General features: G+C 38.0%; 1 protein-coding gene across 1 annotated transcript; it reads right to left on the minus strand.

Moving 5' to 3' along the window:
- Positions 1–1,579: 1,579 nt before the first annotated feature.
- LOC144990473 (protein disulfide-isomerase-like) lies at positions 1,580–8,795 on the minus strand. The gene is made up of 11 exons (XM_078943957.1): positions 8,368–8,795; positions 7,612–7,818; positions 7,341–7,474; positions 5,742–5,879; positions 4,937–5,053; positions 4,728–4,853; positions 4,425–4,616; positions 4,223–4,343; positions 2,018–2,196; positions 1,773–1,940; positions 1,580–1,704 (listed from the first exon to the last, which is right to left on the minus strand). The coding sequence occupies exons 1-11, from the start codon at positions 8,645–8,647 to the stop codon at positions 1,648–1,650; spliced, it is 1,719 nt and encodes a 572-aa protein (XP_078800083.1). The 5' UTR covers positions 8,648–8,795; the 3' UTR covers positions 1,580–1,647.
- Between the last annotated feature and the right edge of the window lie 8,237 nt (positions 8,796–17,032).

Consider the following 17,032-nt stretch of genomic DNA (forward strand, 5'->3'; position numbering starts at 1 on the left):
GGTGGCACCACAGGTAATAATTTTAAACATAAAATACATAAATGCACAAACAATAAAACACGGTGTGGCCCCCCCTCGTCATCTGACGGTGCCACACCGTCACACTCCTCAAGGGGGAGTTGAAGGTTTATGTTGTCTGTATGTGTGCTGGTGGACACATGTGACTTCACTTATGTAGTGTCCACAGTTGTTGGTGTAAATCTCTGTGTGGTATATGAGCAGGCAAGTTTGTCCAGACAGGTGCTTATGTAAGTTTGTAAAGATTTTTGAGTGTGTAGATGTGTGTGGTTGTACTAAATAATTCAGCCCTTTTGTAACCGGGTAAACATGACAGTAAAACCTTAAACCTCAAGCAACATTTGTCTTTATGTTCAATGTTTATCTTGTGCCCTCTATCCCTTTCCTTCTTTGCCCTCTTTCTTCTCTCCCACCTATTTTTCTTATCCAGTCAAGACAAAAAATCATTCATCCATCCATCTTCTAGTCCTGTTTGGTCCTGTGCAGGGACATAGGGTTGCTGGCGTCTATCCCATAGGGTGCACCCTAGACAAGTCCCCACTCCATCCCTAAACTACACAGCTACACTTGAGGGTCAGTTTAGAGTTACAAATCGACCCGTGAAGCGTGTTTTCCAACAGTGGGCAGAAGCTGGAGTGCCCGCACAAACTACCCACATGCACAGAGAAAACATGCAAACTTGAGATGGATTGTACCCAAGAGGATTTTGAATTAGGCTCTTCTTGATGAAAGAGTGTGAGCGCTATCTCTAGTACACCTCGACTAAGTTCTTGAGGTATCTGAAACTCTTGCACATTTAGTGATTTGGTGTAACAGGCTAAGGTTTTTTTTTTGCAGTTTTGGAAAATTAGTGTCAAAGGCTCCCATTGTTTGTTTTTGGTCCCAAGTGTACTGAATATACACTTTTACTTAATTTTATTTTTTCAACGACTAAACTTTCAATTTGGTTAACGAGAAAGAATCGTTTACTCTGTGTTGGTTGTGTGGATGTTCCCTTTATGTTTTTTTTCTCTTCTGAAAAGTCGTGTGAATGTTGAATTTGCTTACTTTTGGGTTGATCGGTGACCCTAAAGGCTTCAAAGCCTTTGGGCTCTGGAGGAGGTTTTGTTGTATTGGGGATGAAAACATTGTGTTTCAATTTTGATAGCTTACTGGTTTACATACTGTTTTTGTTGTGTTTTGTTATGACTTTTTCTTGTTTTTTTCTCCACAATGAAGTATCTTTTTGTCTTTAATTTAATGGACAGAGTGCCATTGTTTTAATGTGAGTTATTAAAGGACTGTGTAAAATATATATTTTTTAAAAGTTCTTAGTCTAGAACCACCCTTTTCCTGTAAAAAGGTTCCCCTAAATTAACATATTTACACATAAGTTTTGTTTTAAAATACATACAAAGTTCATGGAAATCGCCCTTGAAACATGTGACAAAAACCACAGTTGTAAAAATAAAATATGTCTAGAAATAAAGGCTCTTGTCTTCCATCTGTTTGCTCAGGTCGGGACAAAAGAATAAAATAAAAAATAAAAATCAAGCACCAGAGGCAGAATAATGATCACAAATTACGTCAAACTTGCACAGCTTTTATTAGGAAAAATGAAAGAATAATTGATCTTAGTTTGAACTGTTATCACAGCTCATCTTTGGATGTGTTGTTTGTTGGTTTCTCTGAAGAATCGTCTGTCCCCTGAGGTAAAGAAAGAAAAGTGAATCTAGTTCCAACGAAGGAGAAAATAGTGAAGCAGCAGAACAAACCTTGCTCTGATTATCAGCATCTTCCCTTTCATCTGTCTGAGCTTTGTCTTTGTCAGCTTCGTCTTCATCGTCGTCGTCCTCATCACTTTCCTCCTGTGGCAGCACTCCACCGTTGTTGAGAAACTTGGATAATGTTTCTAGATCCCTGTTTCCAGTGTAGCTAATCACCTGAGAGAAAATAACACACACACAAACATATGTATATGTATGCATACATAATTTGTTCTTTCTGTCTGGATGAGCACCTCCTTGTCACCAGCTGGGAAATATTTTAACGTTGGAAATCCATCGATGGCCACACTCTCCACTTCATTGGCCGTGGCATCCATCTTTGCAATGATGATGTCATCATGATCAGCATATATTTCACCCAGCTGCTCCCAGATTGGAGCCAGCTCCTTGCAATGTCCACACCATGGAGCATCTGCACACACACAGACACTGTGAGGGGTGGAAGAGGCTATCCTAGTGACAAAAAACTGCCAACTCTGTCAACCTGAATGTTATAACTTGTCAGTGATAGTTTTTAGATGCTGCAGAGAATCTAAGCAGAACCTAGAACGCCAAGTGGCTAAAAAGGGAAAGTGGATAATTAAGAGTCAGTTAGTGACGCCTAGTGGTCAATGACTGCATTGCACTAAAGACTCATCTCTTTGTCTCCTGCGCTTCAGATGGCAAAGTCAGTTAAACCAAGGGTGGGCAAACTTTTTGACTCGTAGGCCACAAAGGGTTCTAACGTTTGACAGAAGGACCAGACCAGGAGCAGATGTATGGAGTGTCATGGTAATCCACCTCATAAGACAGAAATAATATGGGATTTTGAGTTTGGTTTGAGGGGCTATGAGCTCATGGTTAGGGTGAGGGATCAGTTGGAACAGTAATTGTGTGTGTGCGTGCCTACTGGTCTTAAAGCAATTATTTCTCTCTAACATGTTTTTCCTTTTTTTGAGCAAAAATGCAGTTTAAACCTCTGTTTTACACCTAATCACAATCCTGCTTCCTCAAGTTCCACACTGATGATGAACGCTTGAGAAAATAAGAAATACAAGTTTTTGGATATATTTTCTAGTTTTTATGTTCCATGTTTTTTTTTCATGATGTTCCAAGAGATGTTCCATAGTTTATCTGCTGTTTGTTTGTTACTTGATATTTGTTGTATTGTCAAATTCAAACACAATGCAATTGATGATTATGTGGTGTGTTTACTACCCTTGTTGCACAGTGTGACCTTAAAGCAACAAACCAATATCTGGTTGGGGGGATGAGGGGGGATCAATTTTAGGATTAAAATTATATTGGGGACCACAAAGCAACCCAAAAATAGAATGATTTTTTTTTCTTCCAAAAATTAAAAAGTCATGAAGAAATGCGGTGCTCATGTGGTGATAAAATGATATGAAAAATGACTGCTCGACACACGAACATCCGAAAAGAAAGTACGGTAATCTTCTAGCACCGCATAAATGCAGAAAAACTTTCTGACTCTACAAATGCAATGACTAGGTCAGTGCATTTGTAGTGCTTCATCTATGGGTAGACCCCAGAATTACAGGGAAAACAAAACACTGAAGTATAATTTATTCCAGTTAGGTGGGTCAGATTAAAAAAGTTTAACAGGCCCAAGGTTTTGCCATTCAGACTTTTTTTACAAAGGCATGTTTTACAAGAGTGCTCTTTTCCTTTTTTTTGCTTTAATTCAATTTTGTAACAATAAATTGATAAATTTTTAGATGTTTGCTTCTTAAATATTAGTGTAAAACAAGACATATTTTCTATACTTTCACTCCAATGAAAATAGTGTTTTTGGTGTTTTTAACATGTTCTTGTTGCATTTTTCTGATGATGGAGGGCATATACTAAGAAAATTAGGATAAAAATCATCTTAAGTATTTTTATTCAAATCATTGTGAATCAGGAGTAGACAAAAAAGGCATTTTAAAAAAAGAGCATATTTGTGACAAGCTTCCTGCTCTGCTCCATTCTGATCAGCCACTTTCAGACAAATAGATCCATGTACTGTCTTTGTTTTCCTCGTCTGAGCTGGCACCTGGTTTAGAAATGTTCGGCTAGATAGCTCCAATGTATCCAATATATACGTTTTTGTTGCACCACTAATGTTTGGTTGGGGGTTTGGGGGTCTGCAGGCTAGCGGGAGAGAACGTAAACAGAGTACTCTTAGCAATGGGGAAGAGAAGGGGGTTAGTCCTGCCAACAACTCAAAGGTGAATTCTAATGATCGGAGTGAGACTTCAACCCATGTCAGTCTCTACCTGGCTGGGGTCTATTCTATTCCTCATGGATGGTATATGTGAACTCTAATCAGAACATTTGTGTGATTTTAGAGTAATTTCAGATTAACTAATAGACTTTGACAAGCACATATTTAAACTGCGAACTCAGACTCTTTATGGGGAAACTAAATACATTAAAAGTTAGAATGAATAACTTACAAAATTCTACAAAGACATTTTTGGTCGGGTCCATGGCAACAGTCTCAAAGTTCTTGGCCACCAGAACTTTAACTGGCCCTTTGTCCCAGTCCTCAGGGATTTCCTCAGACCGAAGGTATGGCTGAAGCAATCAAAAAGGGAAAAGAGCTTACTGAGTTTAATGCTCCTGCTTGACTTCACGTCAGCTGAACTAAAGTGTTACCTCTGCAGTGTCATCAACAACCTCCTGGGAAAGCTGTCTCAGAGAGTCAATGGTCATCTCTGAGGCAATTTTGAACTTTTTTTGCGTGTCCATGTTGATCATGCGTACAGTGGGGGAATCCTTCTCTAACACGCCAAAGTAATTCAGCACATGTGACACGGCAGTTGTCATGTCGATCAGGATGTACAGCACCTGCGTTACACGAGAAAAAGCGGTGGTACTTTAATGAATTCTCTTGGAATGGATAAAGCATTCTCAAAAAAACGGTAAAGTTTGCACCGTAATGCATGCACACACTCCTACCTTTCCTTTAAACTCTCTGGCGACAGTCTTGGACTCCTCCAGCAGGCTCATCTGACTCTCCACAGTGGAGTTGATGAACAAAAGGCAGTGCAGTCGCACACGAGAGGTGAAGATCTTGTCTGATGTCTAACGAAAACACACATGGATTATTTCAAATGCAAACGAGGATCTCATTTTCATTTTGTTTTTTAATAATCATGTTTGTTTACCTCTTGGTTGAACGGGACGATCAGTTCCAGGCTGTTTTCCTTGATGAAATCTGTCAGGTTGTGTTTGTCAAGCTTGTCCTCCTCAGACAGCTCAAAGTCTGCTCTGCCGTCATCAAACTAGAAAAAACTCTTGAAGTTATAGTAGAATCACAAAAAGTTATCTATTCGACATAAAACTCAAATAATAAGATAATTTAAGGTAACTCTCATTACTTTTATACTACTACTCTTATAATTAGGGGTGTAACGGTGAATTGACTTAATTGATACATCGATTTATATCCTGATCAATCTGTCTGAGGCAAGATGTTATTCGAATCGACCGATACCATTAAAAAATGGTTTTAAAATGACATAAGAGGATTACATTGGTATTGGAAAATACCATTTGGATTGAAGCATGGTGGGTTTATTTTACTATAACGTGAAAACAAGGTCCATCACAGCGGACAAAACACATGTGATGGCAGCAAAAAATGATCAGTCCATCATTCCAGACCAATGTGTGGAAAGACATGTGACCATACAGAGGCTGAAGATATTCTGGATCACTTTTAGGTCATTGAATCGGATCGTTTAAAATGAACCAATATGAATTATGTCAGCAACCAAAAATTATGATATGAAGCGAATCATTGTTAAATGAATTGTTGACGCCTAATTATAAATATTCTCATGGAAACATTTGGATTTAGGCAAGAACTTTCTAATTCTGACCAATGGATGGCAGTAAAGCTCACTCATTTGGGCCAGCATTGCACTGCCTCTCTGTGGACTGTAGACCTGAACTGGGTTTCAGTCGTACCTTCTTGAACAGCACCACTTTGTTGGCTGTAACCTCATACTCCTTAAAAACCTCTGGAGATGCTGTAACTGCAAACTCGACATCAGTCAAATCAAAAGCAACTTCCTTGAACACAGCAGCAGCTTCACTTTCCAGGTTCTGCAGAAAGGGAGACAAGAATAACAGACATTTGAATATGTACTGATGGGACACATTCACTGGATTTACCTGTCTTGAAGAAAGGCAAAAAAAAAATCCAGATCTTGAAAAATGATTACTATATACATTAATTTATTTCCCAGAAGTTACAATAAAACTGAGTTTATTTGACAAAAGAAAAGCTTAGAAAATGATATATAGAGGCAATACCTAACATGAAAAGAATTTTGAAACCAAGAGAACCTGTGGAGCAGGTCTCCACAGTGTCAGATTATATATTTGTGGAAACATTGAGGACAGCTGTCAGTTTCCCAGGATGTCTCAGTCAAAATCAGTCAATGTTATGCTTAGAAAAACAGAAGAAAAGTAGGAATATATGTCAGAGTATGTTAAGTGTTTAAGTTTATAATGGCAGTCTAAAATAAAGGTTTATGCTAATTTGATAATTCTCGACAAAAACACGTCAGTGTGGTTTGAGTTTGCAAAGTTGTGTCTTAGCATTTTACATGGAACAATGTCCTGTGGATAAACAGTAGACTTAGGATTCAGAGCGTAACAGCAAAGCTATGATGAATGACAAAAAACTGAACAGATTTGGTCTGGTGGTTCAATCAGAGTAAATAAATATGCCTTTACAGGAACAAAGAGCTGCATATGAACTACAACAGTATAGCTGTAAATCTTTCTCTCACATGATTCCATACGCATCTCGATAAATGGTCCGTGAATCAACACATAAAAACAAAAATGCCTTTAACAGAGAAGAACTTTTTTTTTTTTAAATTAGCACTTTTTATTTTAAGCAACGATGACAAAATATCTTTGACATGACAGCTTCAAACATGAAAACCTGGCATTTTGAGTTTTTAGACTGTTTGGTGCTTCAAGGTTAGAGAAAGTGTTATTTTAAGTCATTTAATATTAATATCTTTAATGTAAGTTATTAAAGTGTTGTGGGGAAAAGGGTTATGTATTTTGTGCATACAACACACCTTTTGCCAATTGTATTTGACTCTACATGTTAGAAGCAAGCTTGTGATTGGATGTCTTTTTGTTTGCATCACATGAACATAAAAAGGGAAAGACAGTGCGAGACAAAAAGAGAAACTGGCAAAGTTTAATGTAAAGGTTGATGATGTATCTAAATTGGGTTGTCCGATGACTAAATGTTGTTTATCTGTTAGCATATCCATTCAGGGGTCGCCGCAGCAAACAAGCTTTCACTGAGTCACACAGGTGGTGTGCAGAAATGTTTACACCGGATGCCCTTCTTGACACAACCCTGTATTTTATCCAGGCTGGGGACCAGAACAGCGTGAAGGAAGGACCCACACTGGATGAAGCTCATTGCACCCCATGGGAATTGAACCCTGATTTCCCATGTGCCAGTCCTATACCTGACCAACTGAGCTGTCCAACCACTTTAAAAAAAATCTAAGTAATGAAATTGAGAGAACTTACATCAAAGAATCCAACAACTGATACGTTGTGGGTGTTGATGAACTCAGCCGCAGAGTCTGCGGAGTTCAGGTCTGCAGCTCCAGGTCCAGAGCGACGCTTCAACCACTGAACAATTCCTGAAGGTGTCCTCTTACCTGGACAACGAAGGCAGACAAGTCAAGTCCAAGTACCTGTTGTCTTTGTTACAGCTTTTGCATTAGTTAACACAAACTTTTACATTTAAAATTTTTAACAATAATATTAAAGCATTTTTGTGTCTATTTATGCTTACCAGTGTATTCTATAGGCTCCTTTCGGTCTCCGTTCATGAACAGCTTCACGGTGGGGAAGCTGTCAACATTAAACTCTTCAGCCAGTTCTTTCTCCTCTATGGCATCCACTTTGGCCAAACGCATTTCTGAGCCTTCCTCCTTCAGCATCCCAGCAGCCTCAGCATAAATTGGCTCAAATCTTCTACAGTAGCCACACCAAGGAGCATCTGCACGCACGCATGCACGCACACACACACAGTTAATATATTCCTGCAGAACTGTGCCCAGCTACAGGCCGCAGGCCTCTGGCTCTCAGCAGCTCCTGCTAAGATAACAGGAAAATGAGCGGCTGATAGTGGAAGCAGCCGTTGGAGCAAGCTTTTATCACATCTACTCTTTTCCCTGACGGGTCTCCCCTCTGCCATTCTCTGTGGGAGAATTTCAACACTGCAGCATCTGGACAATTTGCTCCCCCAACCTTTTTTTTGCCAAACACTGTAAGTGGATTACACTTCATGTATTTTTTTTTATTTAGAGAAGCTGCATAATATTTTAACATTTATTATTATCCCACAATTCATCATCATTATTTTATTAATTTATTTAGTAATAGATATTTCATTCAACCTTGAAGTCCACTGCATTTACCCAAAAAACTAAAATAAAACATGCTGTCTCCCACATCAGTGATAAAAAGCTGTGAGGTTTAAGCACAAATAACTTTAAATATTTTAAAATTGATCTCTAAATAGTCACACAATATCAATAGAACTTACAGAATTCAACCATTAAATGCCTGGTCTCGCTGAGAGCCCTGTCAAAGTTGTTGATGTGCAGAACCATGATGCCTTGCTCTTCTTCTATCTCTGTTGTTTTCTCCCTCTTTGGTGGTTGTTCAGTTTCGTCTGTCTCTGCTGAGGTCTCCTTTGGGGTTTCCTTTGTTGTGTCGTCTTGAGCATCTCTGTGCTCCTCTGTGCTGTCATCTGAATGGTTGGCTTGGATGCAAGAGGCCTGCAGCAGCAGAGCCAGCAGACTCACCCACAGAAGCTTCCTCATCCTCGTGTTGTTCTGTGACCTCCTCCTGTCAGGTGTGGGACAGCTTCAGCTTGCATGATACTGAAAGACTGTAGGTTTATTTATCTCTGATGGTGTGTGTGTGTGTGTCGAAATGTTACTGGCCTTCTCTCTCATCCAATCAGACGTTATACTTGTGGGTAACTTTTCCAGGCAGTACAAGCCTATCAAAAAGTGCCATGTGGTTAAACATTTCAGAAGCAGATTAGACCTTTAAGTTAACATCTCATGTCCCGTTTGCAGCTTTTCCCCTCTTTTTTGACTTTGTGGTTTTTATATAACACATTTACAACTTTTCAGGTCAGTTGCTTGAAAAAAACTGATTTTTTAAAAAAAAAACAACTCTTTTTGTGCTGAAATGTTTTATGCGAAATGTGTGTTAGACTTATCAGAATCATTGGGACGTCCAGGCCTGATTAGTATGTACATACTTCCATAAGGAACCATTAGACAGCACAGCATATTTCTTTCTTAATATGTTGATGATAACCAGCTATATTTATCAAATAAATCACAAGATTTGTGCTAACTTCAAACATCTATTAAAAACTCTCTATTCTCTCTCTCTCTCTATATATATATATATACACTGGATGTTAGTAATTTGATGTTTATCGCATACACAGAAACAAAAGTTTGAAAAACATCTCATTTGGTGTCAGTAATATTTGTAAAATGCGGAACATCCTGAGTCCAAATGATGTAGAGAAACTAGTTTTTGCTTTTTCTAACTTCAAGTTTGGAGTATTTAAATGAACTATTACACTCCTTCATTTTATGCAGTTCTAGAATTTCTCTATTAAACATTTTATCATCAACAATTCTGATGAAAAGTTGCAGCAGAAATCATATTTTCTCAGTTAGCTCAATTTTGTTGACTCCTTCAAATCTAAAATAGTGTTTTTTTTTTGTTTTTTTTTTTTAACTGATCTGCTGATTTCAAAAACTATGTAGTCTTCACTGAACATCCTGTTTTTCATTCTGGTCTCCAGTCATCGCTTATAATCTCTCCAGAGGCCCTCATTTTTACTGAGGGCCACATCAGCATATGACTGTCCTCGAAGGGCCAGATATAACTTATACATGAAACTAAATGAAATGAAAAATAAACGTAACTACTCATTAATGTTAAATAACTCATTTATTTATTTATTATAACTTTTTAAAGTGACAATTACAGTTGCATAGAAAACATATGTTTGCTTGTTACTTTAGCATTAATCCTTTTAGATTTAATTCTGTCAGGTTAGGTTATATATATATTCTTTTTGGTTTACCACAAAAAACTCTACGTAAACTACAGTACGTTCAGAACTCAGCTGCCAGAATTATCTCTCAAACACCTTCCTCCCAACACATCACACCTGTTCTGCAGCAGCTCCACTGGCTACCAATCACACACCGGATTACAAACAAAATACTTATTCTGACTTTTAAATCCATCCACAACCTTGCTCCATCATATCTATCAGATCTTGTTCATGTGGCCATTCCCACCCGTACCCTCAGATCCTCCTCCTCCCTTCATCTGGATGTCCCCACTGCTCGCCTTGTCACTATGGGGGGCAGAGCATTCAGCTGCTCTGCCCCCCGGCTCTGGAACTCTCTACCTCCGGACCTCAGAAACATCGGGTCTCTCTCACAATTTGCCAAAAAACTGAAAACTCATCTTTTCCAACTCGCCTATTCCCTCCGATAACTTCCTATTTCTGGCCTATTTATATGTATATTTTATTGTGCATTTGATTGCTTTTATTTTATTTTTATTTTCACTTTTATGTACGGTGACCTTGAAAGGCGCCTAACAAATAAAATGTTTTATTGTTATTATTATGGACAGTGTTTAAGTCTAATGTATAGTTGCCTAATCCGATATTTCAAGTCAGATTCCCCCTAGATATTAAAAACTTTTATGCTCTGGCGGGCCACATAAGATGACATGGCGGGCCAGATTTGGGCCGAGGGCCTTAAATTTGACAAATGTGCCTTAAAGGGTTGCCATAGCTTCCTCCATCTAACCTTCTGCAACCTCTACTCTAACAGCAGTTAAATATTTATTACACTTTGTGATGCAAATCCTTTGGTGAAAACACACGTAGCTTTCAAGGTAGTAAATAGACCTGATGGAAAGTTACAGCTGTTATTACAGAATAAACCAGTTTAAGTCGGTAGAGGGTTGCTGTCCTGCAGGAAAAATACAAGCTAAAAGCATTTTAATGATGGCAAATGTCAAAAATCTATCCCCAAAAAACAAAAAAACTCTGATGAATAATAATGTAAAATAATTCAATTAACTTGTTAATTAAGTAAACACATTTATAGTAGATTTAAAAAGTGTTTATCTTTCTAATTACTCAACCAAAAATGAAATTGACCACTTTTCCATCTGATTTTTGACAAAAGTGTACAGAGCTAATGTTTTATCAACCCTTTATTGAAATTCATAATTTGTTGTTTGTTTCAGAACACACATTTGTTCTAGTGTAAAAAAAAACTAACACTTCATGTTTAATGGAGTTTCTATATTTTAAAAAATGGGAAAGCCGTGTGAAAATTTGATATGAAAGAGGGACACATTACCTGCTGAGTGTGTGTTCTTAATTATTGAACAAAGATTTTAACCTTGGTCACATAAATCAAAGCACTGGCAGAGGTGTCTGGGACTTTACTGATGGGAGCGGGGGGGGGGGGGGGGTTCTGTTGTGTTGCCTCACTTGACAGCTTTGTGACTTTTACTTCACTTCTGCTTCTCTGAAGAAAGACTAGAAGGTCACATGATGTTGATAAACACAGATCCATCACAACAAGAAGCTGAACAACAGTCAGGTAATGACTTCAGTGACAGTTCTTCAAATTAAAAAGTAAAATTATAAGCAGTATAAACTTTATTTCCTGCCCCACCAGGAAATTACCAAAAGAGAGTTAAAAACTGTCAAACATGAAAACTTATGGATGAAACAGCTATTTATAGACTGCAACACAGAGAGTGATGAAGAGTTAGTACAAACTGCATCAAGACACATTAGTGCACAAATTGTGGTACATCTTAATTTGATTGAAGAGGAATAAAAAGAAAAAAAGAAATAAACACCAGGCAGTTATTATTTTTTATTGACTTTGTCACAGCTGTGGACTCCACATGTGAGCGGTTTGCTCAGAGCTGCATGTTTGTCTCCTCTGTTAGAGCATGTGTGAACTCCAGGTTCGGATCCCAGTTTGCCAGCAGGTCGCTGAAGTCCGGCTGAATGTTGCTGAGCGCCTGCGTGTTGCTGTGCATAAGAAGGCTGTAGTTCATGTGTTTGCGGACGTGCGTGCCGTCTTGAGTGTGCGCGCCGCAGTTTGTGGGGCTAAGGTCAGAACCGTTCCTGAAGTCAGCCAGAGAGCCGTGCGGGACCGGCTCGGTCCAGAAGCTCAGTGGGAGGTGGCGCTTGATCATGGGTTGGCCTCGGCTCTGACTTAGACCCCTGTGGTCAAACAGTTCAGCCAGGGGCCCCAAGCCACTGCTGCCGCTGGCAAAGGTGACTGGTTCCTCAGCACCGCCTGCAGGAACACTGTCTTGCATGTTTGGACTTTCTGCTCTTGCAATTTTCAGCAGGTCGTCATAGTAACGCAGACATCCGCTGGTAGTGATGGAGACAGAGTCACTGTAGATGTCACAAACTTGTTGATCATTAGACCGGCGACCAAAATACCGCCGGACATCATGGCTGATGACATCAGCAAACCTGAGAAGCTGCTTGGTCATGTCCAGAACAGCATCAGAGGGGTTCAAGAGAAACCCACCATGACATTCTTCGTCATCCTCTTGAGTTTCACAGTCTTCATCTTCCACCTCATCCTCTCTGTCCTCTTCATCGTTCACCTCTGATATTTCCTCCAGTGTCTCCTCTTCATCCTCTCTGCATACGGCGTGCTGAAAAAACATGGGGAAGTAGTTTGGAGTTGGGTCCTGGACGAGGAAGTTCTCCATGACCACTGTGGCCATGTCGGCTGCAACTTTGGGGGGAAGAAAAACCAAAAAAGAAAAAGTGAGAGGGAGACAGATCAGATCAGAATGAAATTAAAATTTTGCGAAGTAGCGGTCTACCTTCTTAATTTGTAGCCTGATTCAGATGATTCCAAGAGAAGATCTCTGGTTTGGGTCACTGATGGATCTACTTTTTTGTGTGTGTGCACACGTGATGCTGGCCCAGCAGGATTGCCGCAGTATATATACCTCAGCACATGGCTGCAGACGTGTGTGTCTTGCAGGAAGCTTCCAGGACAAATATTTGAATGTGGATTCGGTCAAACACAGTTTGTTTACTTAATCGCTGGGCAACCGAAGAGAAGGTTGCAGGTTAATGGATCCTCTGCTAAGAGATGCTGAAGAGCTGTTCCACACACAGACATGAACACATCATTGTTTGTTTTCTGTCCTTGTTATCCAGCCAGTTAAAGCATAAAAGAGCGTGAAATCAAATGACATGCTTTTTTGACTTTTGAAGAGGGACGCTGAACCATCAGGAGACACTAAAGGATACAAGCACAATCTGAAACCAGGGGAAAAACAAACACATTGAAATGTTTTTAAGCTCAAGAAAAAAATGTTGTGGAGACAGTGCATAGTTGAAGCACAGAGGTCCTGCACCGTCTACGCTCTATCTTTCTGTTTTTGTTTCCAATTTTTTGTAACCATGTTATTTTCCATATTGTATTCTTTCATTTCATTGATGTAATGCTGCCAAGGTTATTTACATATCTGTAAAGCTCTTTGAAATATTTTTGTGTATGGAAGTTGCTATAAAGACAAAGCCTTGCTAGACTCATTAGCAAGTCCTGCTGTTTGGGAAACTTAACCCTTTTACTTTGTTCTATCTCTTTAAAACTGTGTTTTGTAATTGACATCCGTCTTTCTAGTACAACTGCAGCTTCTTTTGGATTGGATTGGAAATTGTTAATTTCAAGCAATCAAAACAAAAATAAAACTAAACTCGGCAAACAGCAGAAATATACAGTACAGGCCAAAGGTTTGGACGCACCTTCCTATTCATTTGAATGAGAAGGTTCCGGGAGTCACATTTATGTTCCATAACTTTTGTTATGAGTGAAAATAATGGGTGGGAGGTGTCATTCCTACATGATTTTAAACAACCGATTTGATTGGTAAACTCACCAATGACCATCACAGACTACGGAGGGTTAACAAATATAGCGTCTGTGTCAAATGTCGCAATCCTTATCAATTAAAATGATTCCTATAAAATTACTGAGGGCTTCATAGACCGTTTTGAACTTTTGGAAAATGAATACTTCATTAATAATCAGTTAAATGCATTATTTAGTACATTTTTTAATAGCAGTACTTACACATAAACTACATATATTTACAAAGTGGGTTATTATAAGCACAAAAATGATCATAAGTATAGACAAAAAAATACGGCAGAAATAAAAGTAATTAAACTAAATGAACTGGGAGAATGTTTGGATTACATGATTGCAACACTGAATAAGAGGAGCAGTGGGATCCAGAGTTTGGGAGTTACAGGTTTTGGCCCTGAAGGCTGGAGACTTTAGGCAGTAAAAAGAACAACACAGCAGCTCTAAAATGCAATCAGGGGCCTAAAAGTTCAAACCAAAATATACAAGTTTGTTCTGAATGGTTCCTGTTTGAAGCCCTTTTGCTCAAGTTGAGAAAGATGACAACGTCGTTGACAAACTTTATTCAATTTCTTGATTTCAGGTTTAAAGAAATTTTTGCTTTAAGATGAAACCACAATGTTCTCTAAACGATGCATTGTAATGACTTTTTACCATCTTTTCTAGTATTTTATTTAAAGTTTTACTTATTTCAAACTAAAACTAATTTGATTATTTACCTGGTAAATGTATGTTAGTTTAGATTTTCCCCAAAACAACTGTAGTATAGTCAACAAACAAAAATGGCCGTCCTTACCCTTTTAACCATAAACTGCAAGAGTCCAAATTTTATTTTATTTTATTTTTTTATTGATTGATTTGAGAGATTCATTGAAAATCACAGAAAATATATTTAAAATGAATGGAATTAAACAAATGTAAGGCACACACTTATAGATGAAAAATGCTCTCAATATATTTAGGTGAGATAAAGTTAATAAAAAAAGATTTCAGTTAATTTCACACCTCATCACCAAATCTGTTTAATGTCTGCTTTAATATCCCCCCCAGATAAAATACTTATAGGATTTAAAATTTGATTCTTTTTATTTTGATGCAAAGTATAAAGGTGAAATTATGCTGCTGTTTAAAAAGATAGAGCAAAATAAAGAAAAAGTGAAGTATGTAGCTTAAAGGGAGCAAAGCAGACATCTGTGCTTTTAAAGTGCATTTATCACAAAATCAAACTGTTTTTAAGTCTCACTGATTAAATCCTGCACAGCCACTGAGTTTTACTGATGTTTGCAGACCACTGTATCATTGTACATGTGTGCGTGTTCAGCATCACCACCCGTGTGTGCGCTATCAGGACACCCTGATGCCCCTGTACCCGGCCTGTCGTCAGTATCCCGGCTTCTGTGTTGATTTTAGGACTAAAGATCAATAGCTGCAATATGTCAGCTCTTAAGAGCCCAACAAAGAATTACACACGCTTTTAGGCACACAAGCACATATACACACACACAAAAAAAAACTCTTGGACGAGTCCTTTATTGTGAATTTATAACATGAAATTATGATTGAATTAAAGTTTGAATGTTTTTTGGGGGGAAAAAACAAACAAATGGGACAATGCACCTGTAGGTTAAACCTACTAAAACATGTTTTTTTTTTCCTTTTGTAAAAAGTAAAATAGACATAAAAACAAAAATCCGATTGACTCAAACCCATGATTGTAGAAACATTTAAAATAGAAATGAAACAAGAATAGAAATTAGAACTAGATGATTCTTTGTCTTTCAAAAGAGGCAACATTAGAATTTAAAGTGGGTGCAGCCATTTTTACCTAACGGTTCAGTTTCACATGAAGAAAAATAAAATCTGGGAACTGGAACCAGGATTTCTGGGGCTTCCATAGGGCAATAGCCAGGTTCCCGGACCACCTGGAATGTTCATTCTTGGTGTATTAAGAGGAAACTTCTTTAAACTTAAAAGACTAAAAATGACATACATTTTAGTTGTGACCACTGCCTTAGGCACAAAATTAAATATGTACCTCCGTAGATTTATAAACAGTCATGTGGTGCTGAACACATGAAGTCGGATCCAGGAATCATAAAGGTTGGACACTCTGCATTTTTGGCTGGGTTTGAATATCTTAAAAGTTTATATTTTTAACAAAGACTTTGTGCACAGGTGTATTAAATGTCCTTAAAGCTTCTTGACAAAAAAGAAGACCAAATGTGCCTCTTACCATAGATGAAAGATATAGCTCTGGCTCAAAGTAAAATAAGCTTTGAGGCAGTTCCTTAAAGCTAATTTTGGGTTCCTGTTTGTGAAATGCATTGGTACAAAAAGAAACAAACATGAATTATGAACAATAGACAGAAAAGTGAATCTAAATAAGCACTGGAAGCCAGTCAAGCTTTTTTATATTTAAAAAAGGCAGTGTGAAGGACAGGGTGATTAAACTGCATTTTTTTAACACTAACAATTAAATTGCTTCCTTTGTCTCTGTGTAATTTGATGAAAATGTCTGTTTTAAAACCTGATAGTTTGACATTTCTTCTTTTAGTTTAATACTTCAATTTTGAATTGGACACCTGTGTCTAATATCTACTTTGATATCAGGGGTCAACAAAACCTGCTGACCTTTAAGGACTTTCCTTACCAGTTTGTCTTCTTTGTCCAGAAAAAGCCGTCTTGCCACTCTCTTGGTCTCTTCCACGTCAAACTCCAAACTCTCCTAAAGCTGTTCTCTTTAGGGGCTTTCACACTGCTCCCTCCGTTTAATCCAGATTCGTGTTCATCTACTTGGTTTAGAGTGTGTGAATAGTTTAGAACTAAATTGAGGATTTCTTGACTATAACCTGAATACTGAGTTACAGTTTTTATTTAAAAAAATGAAGATCTGAAAGGAAGAAAAAACATTTGTAGACTCTGAGCCCTTTTGTTCCGTTTTCCACTTAAAAATAATCGGATTTAAATTTCAAAATGTACTTTTAAAAAGGAGTTTGGGTAAATATTATACAATACTAAAATGTTTCTAAAATCTCAAAAATCAAAGACTAAAACTTTAGGCAGCCGTTAATATTCATATTTGCAAAATAGTTATCATTGTGATCTGATGTACGGTATTCTAAATTAAAGAACTACTGAATTTACTGACTTTCTTACAGAACTAGTTGGTCTACAACGTCGAACTATAAACGTTGATTCAGAATATTATCCTCCAAAAGTGAGACA

The sequence above is a fragment of the Oryzias latipes genome (genome assembly GCF_053564925.1).
Source record: "Oryzias latipes strain Hd-rR chromosome 1 unlocalized genomic scaffold, Olatipes_Hd-rR_3.1 chr1_Y".
Lineage (NCBI taxonomy): Eukaryota > Metazoa > Chordata > Actinopteri > Beloniformes > Adrianichthyidae > Oryzias > Oryzias latipes.